The sequence below is a fragment of the Leptinotarsa decemlineata genome, unplaced genomic scaffold (assembly GCF_025532065.1).
Source record: "Leptinotarsa decemlineata unplaced genomic scaffold, Ldec_3_MD MMD2_tig00026328_RagTag_RagTag, whole genome shotgun sequence".
Classification (NCBI taxonomy): domain Eukaryota; kingdom Metazoa; phylum Arthropoda; class Insecta; order Coleoptera; family Chrysomelidae; genus Leptinotarsa; species Leptinotarsa decemlineata.
This window is the reverse complement of record NW_027412688.1, coordinates 23,678,833-23,698,683: the sequence shown is the minus strand read 5'-3', so window position 1 is coordinate 23,698,683 and position 19,851 is coordinate 23,678,833. Positions and strand designations below refer to the sequence as shown.

Here is a 19,851-nt window from a genome sequence, read left to right as displayed (position 1 = left end):
AAGTTAAAAATCATTGAAAATTATTTAAGGTCGACAATGCTTCAAGAAAGATTGTCTGGGCTAGCGATATAAGCGGAAAATATCGCTGCTACAATAGCTATTTTGTATTTTTCTATCGTACCTAACTATCATTTTTGATTTTATAACGAAGTTACCTAGGTATTTTTTATCAGAAGTATCTGCATATTGCATATTTTTTAAAATATCAAGACATTATGTAGACATTAGGCAATACTTCTGTTATTTGTTCATAAAAAAGATGTAATTTTTAGTTTCGTAAATGCTTTAAAATGAGTGTGAACAAGAATTTATTTCAATTTATTTTGTAATGATTTTATTCTGTTTGTTTCATTTTGATATTTTAGTGAACAAATAAATATAACTTCTAAAGTTCAGTTTTTTGCTTTATTGTAAGCACCTACCTACCTTCAAACAAATAAATAAAAAAACATGATCCAAAATGCCTTAAGGGGCGCCAAAACCTTTTTTTGCACACAGGCGCCAGTAGCCCTTACGGGGGCCCTGCATATATCCATATCTGTGTGTGTGTTGAATGGAGTAGACGTGTTTTGGAGTCGCTGCTGCTGATTATTGTAAACGTTGGACAACGTACAAAATTGAAATCTAAAAAGTTGAGAGAAGTAGCGGTACTCTAAATGTGAAAAATTCTCAATTTAGAAGTTTCTTGTAAAACATTTATCGTTTGAATACACGAGGAGGAAATGAAGAACTGGGCGATCTAAAGTCAATGAAGAAAACATTGTCACCAGATTGTGTACTTTGGAAGATTTTCTCTACTATTTTGCCAGATCCATAACAGAAACTATAAGTAAAGAATTTGATGCAGAATTAAAGATGTTGAAAGAAAAATCTAACCTCATAATATATATACTCGAACAGTCAAGCGGGGTTGAACATTTTGGCTGCTACCGAGCAATGTCTAAATTAGTAACAAATTGCCAAAAACAACTCTGGTCTGGATTCCTGGCCATACTGACCTGGAGGGCAATGAGGCTCCTGACTCCCTTGCAAAGGAGAGTGTTGAAAGCAGCTTCATTGGACCAGAACCTGTCGCTGGCATCGCTTTAGGCTTTGCCAAACAAAGATTGAATACCTGGATGTCAAGAAGATTTATGGACTTCTGGTAGGATCTTTCAGGATTGGATCACTCTGAGTCGTCTATTCACCCTTCGAAGCTTGATACCATACAGTTGTTGGACTACAGTAGGGATGAACTTCGATATCTAACAGGCCTTCTCACAGGTCACTGTCATCTGAATCATTATATGCAGACTTGGACTGTCAGGAGACAGTGTATCGCCTCTGTTTCGAAAATGATGAAACAGCAGAGCATATACTTTGTGCCTGTCCCGCTGGGGACCGAATCAGGTCTTTAGAGTTCGACAGAGCCGTACTCTTACCACCTGACATGAAAGACCACACACTATACAAACTAATCGGCTTCGTTAAGAAGCTGGGTTCATTTGGTCGAGTGTGAATAGGTGTGAGCCAAAATAAACACTTGCCTAACTCAATCAGTCATCAAGATAAGCAAAATGGCAGATGTTATTGAATTATGAGATCATTTCGGATAAAATTACGCTCCATTTATGTTAAAATATGTTCTTTCCTTCAACCAGGTCACGGTTATTATTATCTTCCGTAGATTACTGAATGATGTTCTGGAATGACTTTTTTTTTTTGTTGCACGCTATTCCGTTTTCTGAACCTTCAGATGCACTTTCGAACTTCTATAAGGGAAACAAATTAATCGATTACAATTTTTGAGTTTTTGGAAGTTAATGACGTATTGATTTACAAAACTATTTGTAAGATCAATTTAATTGATCAATGGAATGTGATCATTTAAATTTGAAAAAAATTGAATTATACTGCCCTCATATAATCACTTATATCAACCATATAAGAGAATATCTGTCTTTCTGAAAACGTTCATTTTTCTGTGTGGAAAAGTGCAGTAGTTAAGGTTTTGCCAAAAAAAGTAATATTAGTGAGTTTGAAGACTTGCGATAAGTCAGTATTTTGCCAACATTATCAAAAGGAAAGGCAATAGAATTACAGTTGGAAGAATATCTTGAGAGAAACTCATTGGTGCCAAATATACAGTCTGGATTCAGAAAAGGTCATCATGTTATCAGTGATGACATGATGAGAGCAACGGATCAGGGTAAGTGCATGATATTGGTTATCCTCGATTTCAGTAAAGTATTTGATACCTTGAATCATGAACTCCTATTCAATATATTACCCTATGTAGGGTTATCTGAAAACGCTGTCGAACTCATGGCCAAATATCTGGAATATAGTAAACAGCACATTTGGTTGAATTCTCAAGTTTCGAATAATATGGAACTGAAGGCAGGAGTGCCACAATGATCAGTTTTGGATCCATTGCTCTCTACTATTTATTCATCAACCTTGAAACCTAAAATGTGCATCTTTATGCGGACGACACTCAATTTCATCACAGTTTTTATTCAGAAGATGTCAATGAAGCCTGCGGAATCATAGACTCTGATATTGGACACTTTATCGAACTAGCAACTTCACATTCGCTTTTCATTAACACAGAAAAATCTAAAGTTACCATTTTCGGGTAAAAAATCAATAGGAGTAAAATCATCAATTCAGTTGAAATTCATATAAATGCAGATACACTTCATGTTGTTGATGAAGCCAGGAACCTAGGCGTTTTATTTGATTCTTATATGAGCGTTGATTCTTCAACGAGCCTATGCCTCCGTCAAACTGATATAAGGTAATAGGCACTGCCTATCAATAGAATTGGAAAAAATGTGTGACAGCTTAGTACTAGCACAATTGAATTCTGCAGATACTGTTTATGGACAGAATCTGACAAGTCATTGTAAACAAAAAATTCAGAAAGTCCAGAATTTTTATTTGAGACTTCAATTTGGAATAATAAGAAGAAGAAACAGAATATCTCACAAGCTCAAGGAAGTTGGATGACTGAATATGGAGAAAAGGAAAAAACTTCATGCTGCCTGTCCCTACCATGAGATTCTGTTATTTGAAGTTCCTTTGTACCTACATAGAAAAGTGACGTCTCAAAACAATGTTCATAATGTCAACATCAGGTTCAACGGCTCTTTAAAACGTCCCGTTTCACAACCCAGCTCTTTAAGTTAGCAGATAGCAAAAGTATACAATGCTACTCCTGAATTTCTTTAGTTCGGACTTCCATTGTCTGATATGATATAAATTGATTTGAAATCCCTGAAAGATTCTTTAAAAAAATCAGATAGATCAGCTGAAAAATAAAAAAATTTAATAAGCAAAAAAACTGAAATTACAAAGAAATAAAATAATCATAATCTTTTCAGCTGCATCGCCAGTCACTGATCTTTATTCATTCATATATTTATGTTAATGCTATGCTACTTCAATACTCATGCAAAGACTTTTTTTAGGTCAAGTGGAAGAACAGTTAAGCAGTTATTTGCAAAGCTGCGAAAATTGAACTTTGCCTTTTGTTATAACTTTATATATGTACTTTAAACTTGATACTGTAAAAAAAATGTGGCTGTGGAATAAAGACGATTATGATCATTATTATCATTTTGATAAATCACGATACATCATATGCTCTGATCGCAGCAATTGTCAATTGCTATTACTGAGTTCAAATGATTCTCTAAACAAAAACACAGGATAGAACGCTGCAGGAAAGAAAATTCCACTGTTGCCTGCACATTCGAATGAATATTACCTCTATTTCAAATTAATTCGTTTCTTCAAAAAAACGAATTGAATATTCCACGAATTCGACGTAAAACAGCAACAGTGGCAGAACAAATTCGGTAATTGAATCGGAGGTAAATCATTTAGTTTATTTGGAATTAACTCAATTGTTTTGGCGTTTTGTGTGTGAATGGCGTTCATTCCGTACTGCAGAGGATTTCGTAATACCCTGAAGGTTTTTGTACGTTTTGTGCAGGGCTCGATAATGGAATATTGTTACTGATGAAACTGTTAAGTGATTTTGTGGATTTGCAATCGGCCGTTATTATAATTCCATCTAACCGAGAGAACAAAGCGTGTTTAATTCAACATGTCCACTGGGATCAGAGTGAATGATGATTATTCGACTGGAAGGTATTTGATAGGTACTTCAGAGTAGATGGATTGTTATTCGATTCATATTATTTTGGACTGAGTGTGGTTAATGAAAAGAATAAATGACCTCCAGCTTCGTTTTTGAGATTCTCTCTGAAATCCAGTAATATTAGGTACTAATTTTCGAAGATGTACAGAATGGACCAAATTGGCAACTCTAAAGGAAAACTTTATGACAAACTGAATGGTGGAAACCGCATATCGATATATATCATCGTTTATGAGTTACAGCATGTTTTTCGAAAATGTGCATTTTCGAAAAGTTCCTGTCGAAAATTTCTTGTTTCTATGGAAACATCCAGGAAGCAATTTTTACGTTGAATTCATTGGTGTTGAAACTTATTTTTTCAAAGATAGTTATTGATGTAAAACTGACTTTTTTAGTGAGACACCCTGTATATTTCTGCATATTTCAATAGAGATCAAAATAACCTTCACAAAAATGTAGCACACTTGATGCTTTGCTAGAGTCATCTTTGAAATACAGAGCTTTTAGTTTTTTTTTTATGTAGACTTTGAAACGAACACTTTGAAGTAGGCTTTGAGAAAGCTCTTCACAACAGTAATTTAAACGAATAAATCTAATAAAACTGATTGAAATTTATACTTTATTCACCACTGATGAAGAAAACTACAATAATAATAATAATAATGATAAAGGAGTGATTAGTTCAAAAGGAGTGAGAGAAGTGAAACTCTGCATCACTGCCGCTTCCAGTTCCTATCTAGAATTAGTGGACAACTTGAGAATGAGATCTTTTAACCTTCCCCAGAGGTAAAAGTCCATAGGCGAAAGGTCCGGTGACCTGGCCGGCCAATGGTTGGGTCCTTGGTTGGCTATCCAATTATTACCAAAAGTTGCAGTTGAGAAATCAGTGACAATTGTAGTGTTGTGAGGCGAAGCCCCGTCTTGTTGAAGATATATTTTCCGAGATCCATTAGAGGTAATTAATCAACAAGGGGTTCAATATTTTGTCTTGAAATCTCAAAATACCTTTGAGATGTGTGTGCCATATATAAATATATAGCAAAATATCGAGTGATTGTGCTGCATTTTTGGAAAGGTAATTTCAAGGTATATTGAAATATGCAGGAATATACAGGGTGTCTTATTGAAAAAAATAGTACTCCATCAATAATTCTTGATATCTCTTTGGAAAAAATAAGTTTTCACCATTAAATTTTACGTATGAAAGTGGTTTGAACATGATTTAATAGAAACAAAACGTTTTTGATAGGAAAAAGTTACAGCAACTTCTCGAAAATGCAAATTTTCGAAAAACAGAAACGGTGATAGGTATAGAAATGCGGTTTTCACCATTGAGTTTCTCATAAAATTTGACCAGCAGACACAGCCATCAGTTTCCATCTATCTTGTTTGAAAACAGGAGTTTTCCTTTAAAAGTATCAAATTTGGCCCACTTTGTACAGGTTGGAGGTAGTTAACTATGAGTTGAAAATATTCAAATTCAACGCAATTTTTTTGTTTTAAATCTAACCATAATCATAGACGATGAACATCATTGATTTACTTCAGAAGAAGCATAAGCCTAAAGCAGGGCCCCCCTTGAAACACTATCTCGAACTAATTGTATTTGACCCAAATTTGAATGAAGGTTTTTGAATTGAATTGAATATAAAATAACAGTCATGAATGGAAGTTTGTTGAAAATGCATCGGTTACAAAATTTGTTAGTGAAAAAGAATGAAGAAGCCTCAGAATATTTCTATATGTGATCCGTATATCAATTTGAATAATTCATCACTGAGAATGATAGACTTTATAATGACCTTATAATGACCTTATAATGACTCTATAATGACCTGAATATGACATATTCAGGTTTTCGATAGTCAGATCAATGCAAACAATTTTTGTTTAGAGAAAAATCAATACCAGCATAATGAAGAAATAAAAGTGATGTGCTTACTATGAAAAAAAAACAAAATCTATCCAAGGTGCCTCTTATTGGAAAAAGTTGAATATAAAATTGTAGAAAATGAACTGATCTACAACTTTTGAGAGCAGTATTTTTCCATATAACCTGAACTTCCTAGATGAGAATCGACAAAACTGTTTTTTTGTTTTTGACTATTTTCTCCTGAAAAAATGATTCGTTTGACATATTACCTTCAAAATCAAATTGGAATATTGAATATAACATGGTTCTGAAAACAGTTCTTCAGCTGAATTATCCTCTTTTAGATCACACTGGAGAAAAGTATCAATGGAAAAATAATAACTGAAAATTTGAAATTTTTGATATCTACAAAAGAAATTAATATTTTCGAAAGTTTCGTCATTCACAATTTATCTCATTTTGAAATATTTTGCTATTTTACTTCTCCACTTTCACATAGAGAAATGTGGAAAACCTACAGGCACATACTGCATCTGAAAGAAACTTCTATGCCTAGATCAAACCATGTGTGGAGACTATATCGAGAAGAGATGCACATGAACTAGAAAATGAATATTTAAAAATAAAATTTCGAAATGATTATTTCTCTCAACCACCTACACCGTAGGTTCTGGTAAATGCTAGCCGGAAAATAACTACTTCCTCGACTAACACCAGGCTGGATATTGAATTATATCCGACATATATGCAAGATACCATATGGAGGTTAATCTCGCAGATGTTTTCCGCTTTATTCAGGAGATGGAGCTGTTACTAGTTAACAATCTTTCTCTTAGACGAAGGTTTCGTACATGCAGTTGAGCCCCGTACGTGAGCCTCATCTGCACTGATGATAGGTCTGTTCTGGTGCGCGATAGGGACTTGTTGGAAAATGTACAGCGTCGAGCCACACGTATGACTTTTGGTGAAGTGCGTCCAACCTATCCCGAAAGACTGAGGATGGCACAACTGCTAGCTTTTGACCAACGTCGACTCCGTGGGGATCTCATCATATCTTTCCATATAGCTAAGTATAACTATGCTAATCAGAAAGAACTTTTTGTTATCAACAATGATTCGCGGTTACGTGGTCACACACGAATTAAAAAAGGAAAAATTCGCAACGAGGCAGAGACAATATTTTTTGGTAAATCGTATTTTTGAAACATAGAATAACTTACCCAACGATGTTATGAATTCCGACTCAGTGAACAGTTTCAAAAACAAAATACACATTTGCTTATTTGCTTAATCGGCTCTATGCATATATTAATTATTTTTCTTTTCTTCTTGTATGCATTGTATTAACTTGTTGATATCCTTCGTTTTTAGGCTTACACAGGACTTTGTCCTCAGCCTTTATTTATATGTGATAATAATAATAATAATAACACTAGAACCGGTCTGTAGGTGACTACTCAAATACTTTCAGCATAGTCCTGCTGCTGAATGAACGAGAAACATCTGCGAGAATAAACTCTGTGAGTTATCTGGTATAAATGTCTGTCGGATATATTTTGATATCCAGCGTAGTATTAGCCAGGGAAATACTTATTTTTTGGCAGGCATTCATCAGAACCTACGGTGTAGCTAGTTAGAAGAGATGAATATTTCGAAATTTGATTTCAAAATTGTTATTTTCTAGTACTTTCATGCATGATCTACACATCTTTGTGATGAGTTCATTTTGGAAATGAATGCTTTTTTTCCTTCTTTCGAAAGTTCCACACATTTTTTGTCTAAAGATGAAGAAGTAGAAAGCCGAAACTTTTCTTGCCTTACAGTTAATTTCCCCCAAAAATATACTCCTTTCAATTCATACTGGGAGTTATTTCAGTACTTTATTTTCATTTCAGATATGATTCACTCAAATCTTCAACTGCAGTTAGATAACGCTAATAATTGTGGCTCCATAACAAAATATTTTATTTCTGACCGGGATATTATAAGCTTATATCGTCATAGTTACGCTATCAATAAAGAGGGTCATAACTCCCTTGGGACATTATAGATTTTATAATTCCCTCTACCTTTCACAAGTAAAAATAAATAGAAATGAAAACTGAACCATATTTTATTTATTCACGTCATTACAAATAATAAATGTACAATTTTGAAATGTTCCCTGAAAATTACTTCCGCCACTGGAAACAATTTCTTCTTTTGTATGGCTGGAGCTTCTGTTCACTACAGTCGAGGTACCTGCCTCTTCTGATGACAATGTCTCGTATAGGAAGATGAGTTTGGCAATCCTAAATACATTGCGATTTTGCTGGGAATTTTCCCAAACATGTTTTTTCCAATTGGCTGAGATATACATTTATTTTGTCGGAAGCTCAAAAAAAATCGTTCAATACCTTTAGGACGCAAAGACATATAAAGTCTTAATAAAGGCAAACCGGAAAACTCTTTTTCATCCACAACTGTAAATTTCTTCGATACACCAGTTTTACTTTCCGGTACGTTCACTACCATAACGGAATCCCGGTCCTCTATATCCGATATCTTCATATTCAAAAGTTCCTGACTTCTGCATCCTCCAAAATAACCCATAATCAAAACAACCTACCTATAACAAAAAAAAGGAAATAAATACACACAAAAAGGAAAATAAGAAAAAAATTACCGTATGCAATAAATGAATATCATTAGGAGCGTCCTTTAGGAATCTGATAACATCTTTAGGAGATAAAACAGCAGACTTTTTCGGCTTATAACTCTTACTCTTCCGTTTCAAAAAAGCCTGTAGTTCATTGAACTTGGTGATATCTCGTTTCTCATGTATAGTCATCATCGATTTTAGCATTGACCATTCAGTCCATAAAGAATTCGGACTATACGTTTCTGACTGAAACGAATAAACACAATTACTACCAAATCTACCGAAAAACATAGAAAATTCCTTACCAGTTCTTGAAAATATGCCAGAAATACAGTTTCAGTGACATCTTTGGGCATAACATTTTTCCGTGTCAGCCAGTCCAGATATATCTTGTATTCTTTTTGGTATACGGCTTCACTTTTCGATGGAATTAATGATTCTCTTGCTTGTTCAGCTTTTTTCAAAATATCCTCCATTATATTTGGGGTAGAAAACACGTTTTCACCGCAAACACAGCTTGATAACAAAGTTCTGTTTATAAACAAGTAACATAGCAACAACCTAGCAACAAGAAAACTCTACTATAATCAACGGTACCTGATTCAAATATACCGGGAAGGTAATGAATTGGTACATTTTTCCGTTTCAAAAATGAACAAAATTTTATTGAAATCGGTCAGAAATAAAATTATCTTTGTACCACGAGAATTAATGAGCCTTAATAACCTCAGGCTATTGCTGTCCCTCGGGCCAGAGGCCCTCGGGACGCAAACTTTGCCATCGGTAATTAAGGCCCTCCTAATTCCCTTGATACATAAATAACTATAAAATTCATTGCCAGAAGACAAAATGACAGATTTTATGATGAGGTCAGATTTTACGATGTTCAAGATACCATTTTTGACCTCACATAAGATCATATCATCATACAATTTCTAATGGGGTACTAGCAATCAGAACTTTTTCCCAGATGAAGAATGATCTGAGAACTAAACGAGGTGCTTTTCATTGTAAACCAACTCATAACATCTAACTTCTACAGTTTAGAGTGTACTACTGATGATGTACCGTACCTTTTTGATCCACTTCAATACACTGAAACTATAATAAAATTTGTCGAGTATTTACAATATTTCAATGATGATGATTACTTGGGAATAACCAGGAAACATTTTCAGTTCAAAACAAAATCAAAAACCTGTCACATGCAGAACTCTCAGTTAGAGTTTAAATTGTTCAATTCAAAATCAACAAAGTTAGGAACCCCCATAAAAGTGATCTATTTTCTCGGCGTTTGGAAAGTCAGCTAGGAATTCGACATATGCCCGCTTAACTCAAATGAAATCCCTTACCTTCCAGCTTGATGACGCCATCTGTCTCCCCCAATGAATTCTTCGCGACGCATTTGTACGATCCGAAATCCGATTTGTTGACTCGCCGGATTTTCAGCATCATATATTTCTTGTAGCCATTGTCCATTGAAACAGCTTCGTATTTGTCACCTGAAAAGGAAAATCCTGACATATTATTATGAAGTCTGGTTTCTTTCCGACAGAAGTAATGCCAAACACTCTTTTAAAAATTTTCCATTTCGACTAATTCGATTTTTTCGAAAAAAGGTTTGAAACTATTTTCGTCATTAGAACATTGAAGAAAGACAGACTCAGTCCTTTTCTTAGGCAAATCACAGCTATTAAGATGAATCTAGTCAATGTTGGTTATTATTTATGCCATAAAACAGCTACAATCGGAATAAATATAATACTTATTCCAACATTGTCTTTTTCAATCATAAAATTGCTCAAACAAATGAAAAATATTCTTGAATATGTATAGGATTTGGATCTCCAAAAACGTAAGGTGGATAAAGGGTTAAAAAAATCAAGAAGAATAGTATAATAGAAATACCAACTAGATCTTTTAAAGGAAAATATTGATAAAATTTAATCTGACCAATATTACTTTCGTGTATTTGAGGGTTTTCTAGACCCACTTCGATCGATATTATAAATGAATTATAATTAAAGCAATAACAATCGGGTGAGAGTTGCATTATCAGTTGCAGATCCACTTGAACATTCATTTAACAATTATGAATCCCCGAGAAAAGAGCAGAAATTAGATTTGTAGAGAAAGTCGTTCCTCTAAAAAATACTTGTCAGGTAGAACGTAAATAGATAGAAGGCTGTCGCCTTCTAACTATATACATATAATAGATTTCTCATCCAATGTTGATGTATGGGCAAAAAGAATTCGAATTGATTATCCATTATTTACGTCACAACAAAAACTCCATTTTACTGCATAAAAAATAAATATTAGGGCAATATTCAGAATATAGCTAGAAATGATACTATAATAGGAATCACACGTTGACAGGTGAGACCTCGTTAGTACTTAGCTTGCACAAGTTTCGACTTTCTAGAGTTGTCATTCGTAGGGGAGAAAACAGCTAGTTAATGAAAAAACAGATTACAGAACAGAAGAGATACCTAATTATAAACCAAGATTTCATATTGATATAATATTTGACGGTATTGTATTATTGAAGATTTCAATTGAAGATGAAGTTTTCCGTAATAATAGTAATTTTCACTACTCTAAAGAGTGGCATAAGTGAATGAAAATTAATTGAGTGAATAAATGATAAAATCATCAGGAAATCTTGTATATTCATTGATCGATGAAAATAAATCAAATTTGAGGCGACACACACTGTCTTCCGGCAGTACAAGTCTTTGCATATGATGATTCAAACGACAGTGACCTGTAAGAAGGCCTGTTAGACATCGAAGTTCATCCCTACTGTAGTCCAACAACTGTTTGGTTTCAAGCTTCGAAGGGTGGATGAATGCCTTGGAGTGAGCCAATCCTGGGAGATTTTGCCAGAAGTCTCCAAACCATATTGCCATCCAGGCGTTCAATGTTAGTTTGGCAAAAACCTAAAGAGCAGATTCTGGTCCGATGAAGCTACTTGCAGCACCCTCCTCTACAAGGGAATCAGCAGCCTCATCAACTTCCAGGCCAGTGTGGCCAGGAATCCAGACCAGAGAGTCTTTCTATTGAGAAGAGCCGTTTTCGGCAATTTGTTATCAAATCAGACGTTGTTCGGTAGGAGCCAAGAGCTTTCAAAGCCGGTTGACTGCCTGAGAAAATGTATATTGACTTGTTTGTAGGTTGGATTCTAGCAGTCTCTCCATACACAATTTGATAGCAAAGATTTCCGCTTGAATTACAGTCGTAAATACAGTCGTAGTTGACAGTTGAAAGCATAATGTCAGAGGTAATTCCCAGAATGCTGTGACTTCCAGTGTCAGTCAGTAGTCTAGTGTACTATGCATTACATTGCTTTGTGTGATTGGCGATGAGCACAAAAGTCTAGATGCAGTTCATCTAGCATTTCTGTCCAAAAAAATGTGGAGTGGAGGTAGTTCTAGAGGACTCTCCATTGCCGCCGACGGCTGGCTATGAGACGGAGAGCTTTGTCTGTACTGTTTTTGTAAAGCTTCCGGCCACCAGGCAATTGCTCCATCATTTGTTTGACAATCATCACATATATCCTATGGATTTGTTTGAGACCTTAACTACAAGTTTTACCACATACCCATTGAAACAGTCTGGATTTGTGGAAACCTTTTTCCAAATGGGAGTTTCAAGAGATAATTCACCTCCGTTACAAATGGAATCACCCCACCATTTAGGGAGAGTGGAATTGAATCGTTCACTTTTCTTCTCTTGGTGAAGAGGATTATCATAGTTTCGCTGAGGTTGCCAGACATCTGCTTCCTCTGGCACCAAATTTGAACCACGTCCATCTTACTTTGGAGGATATTACACGCTACCCTTCCCGACGTGGACCTTGCCAAGATGACAAGGTCATCTGCTTAAGCTTGCAGATCGACTTCTCTTCTAACGGGGGCATCAAGCAGACTAACGATCAGGAGCGACCACAGAAAGGGAGATAACGACATCATATAGTAATGCGCTGAATAAAGGAGAAATATTGAAATTTGGAAAAAATCAACAGTATCAAAGTATAGAGTACAGAATTCACCACGACATGTGAAATGAATATTTGTAAATACTTATGTGAAATAAATATTTATTGAGATATGGAGCTACAAAACTTCATGACATTGAGACGGACAAAACTTCCGAAACAACCTGATAGTAGTTTATTCACAGATGACAGTATTCATCACAACCACAATTTCTGCAGACCTCCACTGTAGCGGATTGATGAAAATCAATTTGTATCATTTCAAAAGTTATAGGGGCATGTGTATTATCCTGCATTGTAATCGGTATGCAAGATTTGAGGTGATGTTGAATGCTGTATTTTTCAAACTTCCACTCAACTCGCTATCAGGATATTTGCGAGAAATTCATTATGTTCAAAAATCATATTCACAGTCATCAAACTGAATGAAGAATAAATAATTATTTCTGCAACCCTCATGTGACCTCTCACAAACATTGATGCTTCAATTTGTTGAAGTTTTAAATGAGTATAATGAACTCCTGAAATTAGTGAGAGCATCGGACACGTTGACAGTGTTTTGAAATCGGTTTACTACCTACATATCCTTAAGAACAAGTAGCCAAAAGTATATTAGTATAGTTAGTACTACCCGTTTCGTAGATTTTTTGATATATTTTGTGACCAAGATTGGTGCGATGGAATGGATATATTCAACGTATTTTTATATTTCATATTCGTTTGTATTAGGATATATTATCATTTGAAACAATAAGGATTGAGTGATATTATATTCTACAAGTTCACATCAAAGTTCAACTTGAATGTTCCCGTGAAACGAAATATACGATGAGACTTCCAAATCTCAACTCATCACCACTGTAGAAAAATAGGAAACTATTTATAAAATTGAACGCGGGCGAGGTAATTATTCGCCAAACTAGGTGCGTAACCGAGGGTGAAAACTTCTCCACTTAACTGGGGATTCGAACCTACTCACCAAAGTCGATTAATCAGATCTTGCGGAAAATAAATCAGTACTATCGTTAATCATTGAGGGGAATGACGAGAAAAGGGATCCGACTGTTTACATACTTCATGCGGCTCGATTCGCGTAACAAAATAAATTATGGCCCAGGAAATGGGAAAACTTTTTTGACTGGCCTGATAGGGATGATAATTTTCACATTGCATTGCAATGTTTGGAGTTATCTTGAATTCATAATTATGTTCTTTGTTTTCATTAAACAAAGTGAAAAAACTTTTATATGTCAAAAGTTATAAGGTCTTGCATCCAGCGCTTTATGTCTCCAAATTTGAATGAAACAAAGTGTGTTTCAGATATCATCGATATTTTTTATTCATTTGGAAGACTCATTGATGCCCTTTTGTGTGAAATATAACATAGTTGAAATGTCCGTCACGGCGAATCCAACACGTCCAGTTCTCGATGACTCTGGCACATAAATCAGGCTAAATTTGACCGTTGTGATTTGTAGCTCATTCGCATACACCTGCAACTCAAGAACATCCCAGAAGAAAAACTCTAACCGGGTCAAATCCCACGATCTTGGTGGCCAGTTCACATCACCTTTACGTGAGATGCCCATGCCCTCAAATCGCTCGTGCAGAATATTCAATGTGGCATGAGCTGTGTGGCATATAGCGCCGTCTATGGCACAGCCCACAAAAAAAACAAATATGTTTGTCTTGCTGCCGAAAAAAAAATCAACTGATTTTGGGTACTTCATCTGTGCTGATCCAAAAAATACAAACCTTTTCTTTGTATCAGCTCTAGTTTTCGAGATATAACATACTCATCAAATACTTAAATATTCTTACATTTCTGTATATTCCACCACTATAATTGCAATACATTTATAAACAAACTTAACAATTCTAAGACAAATGTATACTAATGACTTCCAATTAAAGTGTACCTATTGGAAATGCCCATAACACGAAATTAGCGCTTATTGCTTTTTACCTTTTGTCCGATAAGTAAATAGTATTTTCTCGGAAATGGCCTTAATAAATTCCTATGAAGTCGACTGCATTCCATTGTATAATTTAGTCTGAACTTGAGTTTCGTTGCACGATTTGTTTTTGACAACTGAAATCTATGGCTTCTACAAGCAGACGTTGTTGTGTGAATAACCTGAACGTTTTTTGCTACATATGTGGCGAGTACACTGTGAAGGAAAGTGAAAAACCAGTTTGTGATTTTATAAAAAGGGCATATCAAGCCTATTTTGGTGTTCATTTAGGAGATCAAGATAAATCCTTGGCTCCACAGGTAGTGTGTAAAACTTGTCTTGAAAACTTGCGACAGTGGACGTTAGGACAACGAAAATGTTTAAAGTTTGGTGTTCCAATGGTATGGAGGGAACCAATAAATTATTTTGATGATTGCTATTTCTGTCAGTGAATATAAAGGGCATTAATCTTAGCAATCGACATACGTGGACATATCCTAACCTGGATTCAGCAATAAGACCAATTCCACATCAGCTTCAGCAGATACCCATTACAAAATTTAGCAGCCTACCTACGTTACCAGAGGATAATGTCGAAACGTAATCTGACGAACTACAGACTAATAGATTTGAGGAAGACCACAGTGATTTTGAAGGAGATTCAACACGTCCTGTGCGCTTTACTCAGGAAGAGCTAAGCGATCTGATTGGAGATTTGAACCTTCCAAAGGATTCTTCCGAGTTGCTTGCCTCCAGACTAAAGGAAATGAAACTTCTTCACCCAGACAGCAAAATAACATACTACCGTAATAGAGAAAGAAATCTTTTGCCTTTTTTTTCTCAGCAAGATGATATGGTTTTTTGTAACTAAAGGACTGTTAGAAAAGATGGGTGTATCGGGTATACATCAGATCACTGGCGTCTTTTTATGGACAGTTCCAAACGAAGTTTAAAGTGTGTCCTTCTACATAATGGCAACAAATATAGATGTATACCAATTGGGCATTGTACAAAACTGAGAGGAGAATATAAAACAACATCGCTGGTGCTAAAAACCATCAAGTAGCAATCTGTGTTGATTTTAAGATAGTGAACTTTCTCCTAGGACAACAAGGTGGCTATACAATATTTCGTTGTTTCCTGTGTCTTCGGGATAGCAGGGCAAAGTACCAACACTGGAGTAGAAGAAAATGGCGTTCTAGAGATGCTTTAGTTCAAGGAGAAGCTAACGTAATTAACGAAGCATTGGTCGACCGAGAGAAATTAATATTACCTCCGATACATATTAAACTAGGGATGATGAAACAATGTGTAAAGGCCCTAGACCAGAATCGTCCTTTGTCCAGCAAATTCCCTGCACTTAGCGAAGAAAAATTAAAAGCCGGAATACTTGATGGGCCTCAGATACGACAACTTATGAGAGATTCGCATTTCACAGAATTGATGACTGAAATTGAGTGTAATGTATGGTGCTCTTTTGTGAAAGTTGTAGAAAATTTTCTTGGAAATAATAAATCGGAAAATTACTGTGATTTAGTGAAAGAAATGCTCAGCAATTTTAACAAATACGGTTGGCATATGAGTATTAAAAATCATTACCTCCACAGCTACTTAGACCGTTTTCCAGAAAATCTTGATGACCTTAGTGAGGAACAACGGGAACGCTTCCATCAAGATATCAAAACGATGGAAGGGAGGTATCAGGGGAGATGGGACAGTCACATGACGGCGGATTACTGTTGGAGTTTTCAAAGGGACCGTCCTTCAAAAGCCTTTGCAAGAAAATCATATAAAAGTAAGTTTTTAGGTGACGCCAAATAACAGATTTGTGTTGCGATGCTGGTTAGGTAACATGAAAAGTCAAGTTTTTTTGGCAGATATGTGTGATGATTTTTGTGAGTATATTGTTGTACAATAAATATCTCACTTTTTATTCGTGTTTCGTTTATTTGATGGGTAGCAGCACTACATGTATGTAGGTAGTGCTGCGTTAAATTACCCTATATGTTAGAAATGTGATCTGTTGTCGTATTTTCTGAAAACGATCTGATGGAGCAAATCTGATTACATTTTTGGATTCAGCAGACCCAAATTACCTAGCAACACTGAAAAAATTTTCGGCAGCAAACTGTGTGTTTACCAGTGTGCTCATTTACCTTCAGTTCCTAAGTCACTTGAATTTTGTGCGGGTGCAGGCCCAAGTGACGAACGGAAATTTGTCAAGTTGTGGTCTGCGAAAGGCCGAATTCTTGTGAGCGACGCAAAATCGACTGTCTTGAATCCTCCTGTGCACTCTTACAGGCAGTGGCGATGTTTTTGGTAGATCTTGCGTTTTGTCGACGTATGGGTGTTGGTAGATCGTTCACTGAATCAGTGGACTTCTCAGAAGGACGATTATGCCGACCGTAAAATAGGCGAAGCGCGCGGTATGTTGCCCGAACAGAACACTCATTCGAATAAAACAATTTAATCATTTAGACGTATTGTTGAATGCTATATCCGCCCATGGTTATTTGGCAAACACAGGCTGAATAAAATATAACTTATGTGACAGATGAAGCTTCAATAAAATGATCGTTATCAATTGTCAATGTATGGAGGTCCCTGTTGAAAGACCCTATATACAGGGTGTAACATGAGTACGTTATAATATTCAAGTGACGTATTTCTGAGACAATTTTAAGAAAAAGAGTCTATATGAACATGTGTCCGAAAATGCTTTGTTTCAGAGATACGGGGTGTAGAAATTGATTTTTTTTGTTCGCTTTTTGAAAAAAACTCTTGCAAAAAATAAGTTATTTGCACGAAATTTGGTACCCGGGGTTTTTTTGACGTGGGAAATCATAATTTTGTATTAATTTTCATGTAACATCTAGAGGGCGCTGCGTATGCTGTCATTATTTATGTCAAATTGCCCTAACTTTTTTGACAGTGAACTTTTGGTACTTTTCATGACGAAACCTAATTCTCACATCTTTTCCAAGTAAAAAAGGTACACTTCCCCAACAATGTTGGAGGTGATCGTTTTCGAGATATTTAGAATTTTCTATATCGATGCATATCACTTTATAGCCAAATTTGATTTCAATAATTTTTGTCACTCTCCGCTTGCGAATTAAGTTAATTAAATCGAGTAGGCTATGAACGTTTGTTTATAAAAATAGAAGTTCGCTGTCACATTTTTAACTATTAATTAACAAATTCACAGTTCGGAGTTTATAAAGTGATTTTTTGGTACCATGCCCGACTTTACGAATGCTGAAATGGCTTGGCTGACGCAAATTCAAGCGAGGCCAGACGCATCTATCAGGAAAGGTATCCCCAACGCGTGACTCATTGTGAAGATAACCCACATGCGATAACGCAAACTTATTTCCAAGACAGGTTCTCTGTTAATGAATGGGTAGGCATAATTGGGGATTATTTAATTGGGCCCTATTTTCTTCCCTTACGTTTGAATGGAGATGCCTACCTACATTTTTTGGAACACGAGCTTCCCCAACTTATGGAAGACGTTCACATTAGTCTCCGAAAACACTCTTGGTTTATGCACGATGGAGCTCCTGCTCATTTTAGTGTGATAGCAAGCCCCGAGATCACCGGACCTCAATCCCGTCGATTTTTTCTTTTGGGGACACCTAAAATCACAAGTTTAGGATAGCCCCATTGAAAACGAGAAAATGTTGAGGGATCGCATCATAGCTTGCTGCGAAACGATAAGAAACACTTCGGGTGCGGAATTCTTTGATGAGGAGAGCAGAAGCTTGTATTACTGTTGAGGGTCGTCACTTTGAATAGTTATTGTGACAGTTGTTTCGTTCAATTTTTATATGTTTATATTCCTAATAAATAACATAGTACTTTTCCTAATTGTTTTTTTTACAAAACAAAATGTAGCACTTTCTAATTGAATAATTATACCTGACAAATTTTTCCATTTCGGATTGAATAAGCAGTTCGATAATTCTCGGTTTAGAAGAAGTCTGTACGGGTATACTGCATATAAAGTTTGTTGAAACTAACTGAAATTGCAAAAAACTTGTGACAAAAACCTACCATGTTCTGAAACATTTCAACCATCTGTATTTCGAAAACGAATCATTCGTCGTTAAACATTTTATAGGAAAAAGTTGCTTATTTTGACGAGATCCACCACATACTTAGTTTTTGTAATGCAACTTCACTTAGCGCCCTAGGAGCGCATCGATATAGATAATTTCAAATATCTCGAAAACGATCACCTCCAGCGTTATTGAGGAAGTGTACCTTTTTTACTTGGAAAAGTTGTGGGAATAGGTTTTTTCATGAAAAGTACCAAAAGTTTACTGTCAAAAAAGTTAGGGCAATTTGAAATAAATAATGACAGCGTACGCAGCGCTCTCTAGATGTTACATGAAAATTAATACGGAATTATGATTTCCCACGTCAAAAAAACCCCGCGGACCGAATTTCGAGCAAATAACTTAATTTTTGCAAGAGATATTTCCAAAATGGGAACAAAAACAATTTAATTTCAACACCCCGTATCTCCGAAACGAAGCATTTTCGGACTCAAGTTCATATAGATTTTTTTTCTTGAAATTGTCTCGGGAATACGTCACTTGAATATTTTAACGTACTCATGTTACACCCTGTATAGGGCCGCTTTATGAGTAATTTCTTCATCCTCAGATATAAATGACGTTCCCTATTGGCATACATGAACGATCAGCGAGGGAAAACCAATGGATAGGAAGTGATGTGGTAAATCTGGACTCATCATATAGTAATAATATTGATGAACATTATGAACTGATTTACTTTCTTTGATATTCAATGGTAATATACTAAAGTTTACTAATTAGGTGATCACGACTTCGATGCCGACTTCATATAATAGTAATGAAAATATTATATTTTTTCGTCTCGTTTCATAGTTACGAAACGGTAGACCGATCTAAACTGGGATTATTCAGGGAGAAAAACACTAGTTCGGAGCGAAATGTGGAAATTCGATTATTTAACAATTACCAGAACATTTGCCCTAGGTCAAAAAATAAGTCGATTCAAAATCTACTTACAAAAGTTGAACATACCGGTACCTATCGGGTACAAACACGGTAACAGCGAGTCATTACGAAGACATGAAAAGTATGTGTTGGGTGAACTAAAGAAGTTACTCATCCTTATTTGCACTGTAAAGCAAGAGACAACATCATCATCCTTGAGAGTTTTCAACCGAAATCAACAACCTAG

General features: G+C 35.6%; 2 protein-coding genes across 7 annotated transcripts in view; both read right to left on the bottom strand.

Moving 5' to 3' along the window:
• The window catches only part of LOC111515229 (neurotrimin), a 371,220-nt gene that overhangs the window by 45,259 nt on the left and 306,110 nt on the right, over positions 1-19,851 (bottom strand). For 3 of the 5 annotated variants that reach the window (XM_074182669.1, XM_074182664.1, XM_074182666.1), the window contains exon 8: positions 10,014-10,178. In XM_074182669.1, the coding sequence (XP_074038770.1) occupies positions 10,014-10,178 (165 nt within the window). The remainder of the gene's footprint in view (positions 1-10,013; positions 10,179-19,851) is intronic. The other 2 variants (XM_074182668.1, XM_074182667.1) reach the window with 1 other exon arrangement.
• Positions 7,759-9,416, bottom strand: LOC141485629 (uncharacterized). 2 transcript variants are annotated; one of them, XM_074182672.1, is made up of 3 exons: positions 8,967-9,416; positions 8,686-8,907; positions 7,759-8,628 (listed from the first exon to the last, which is right to left on the bottom strand). In XM_074182672.1, the coding sequence occupies exons 1-3, from the start codon at positions 9,135-9,137 to the stop codon at positions 8,509-8,511; spliced, it is 513 nt and encodes a 170-aa protein (XP_074038773.1). In that variant the 5' UTR covers positions 9,138-9,416; the 3' UTR covers positions 7,759-8,508. The 2 variants fall into 2 exon arrangements, with proteins under 2 accessions (XP_074038773.1, XP_074038772.1); XM_074182671.1 differs by having other exon boundaries at positions 7,765-8,624; positions 8,967-9,381.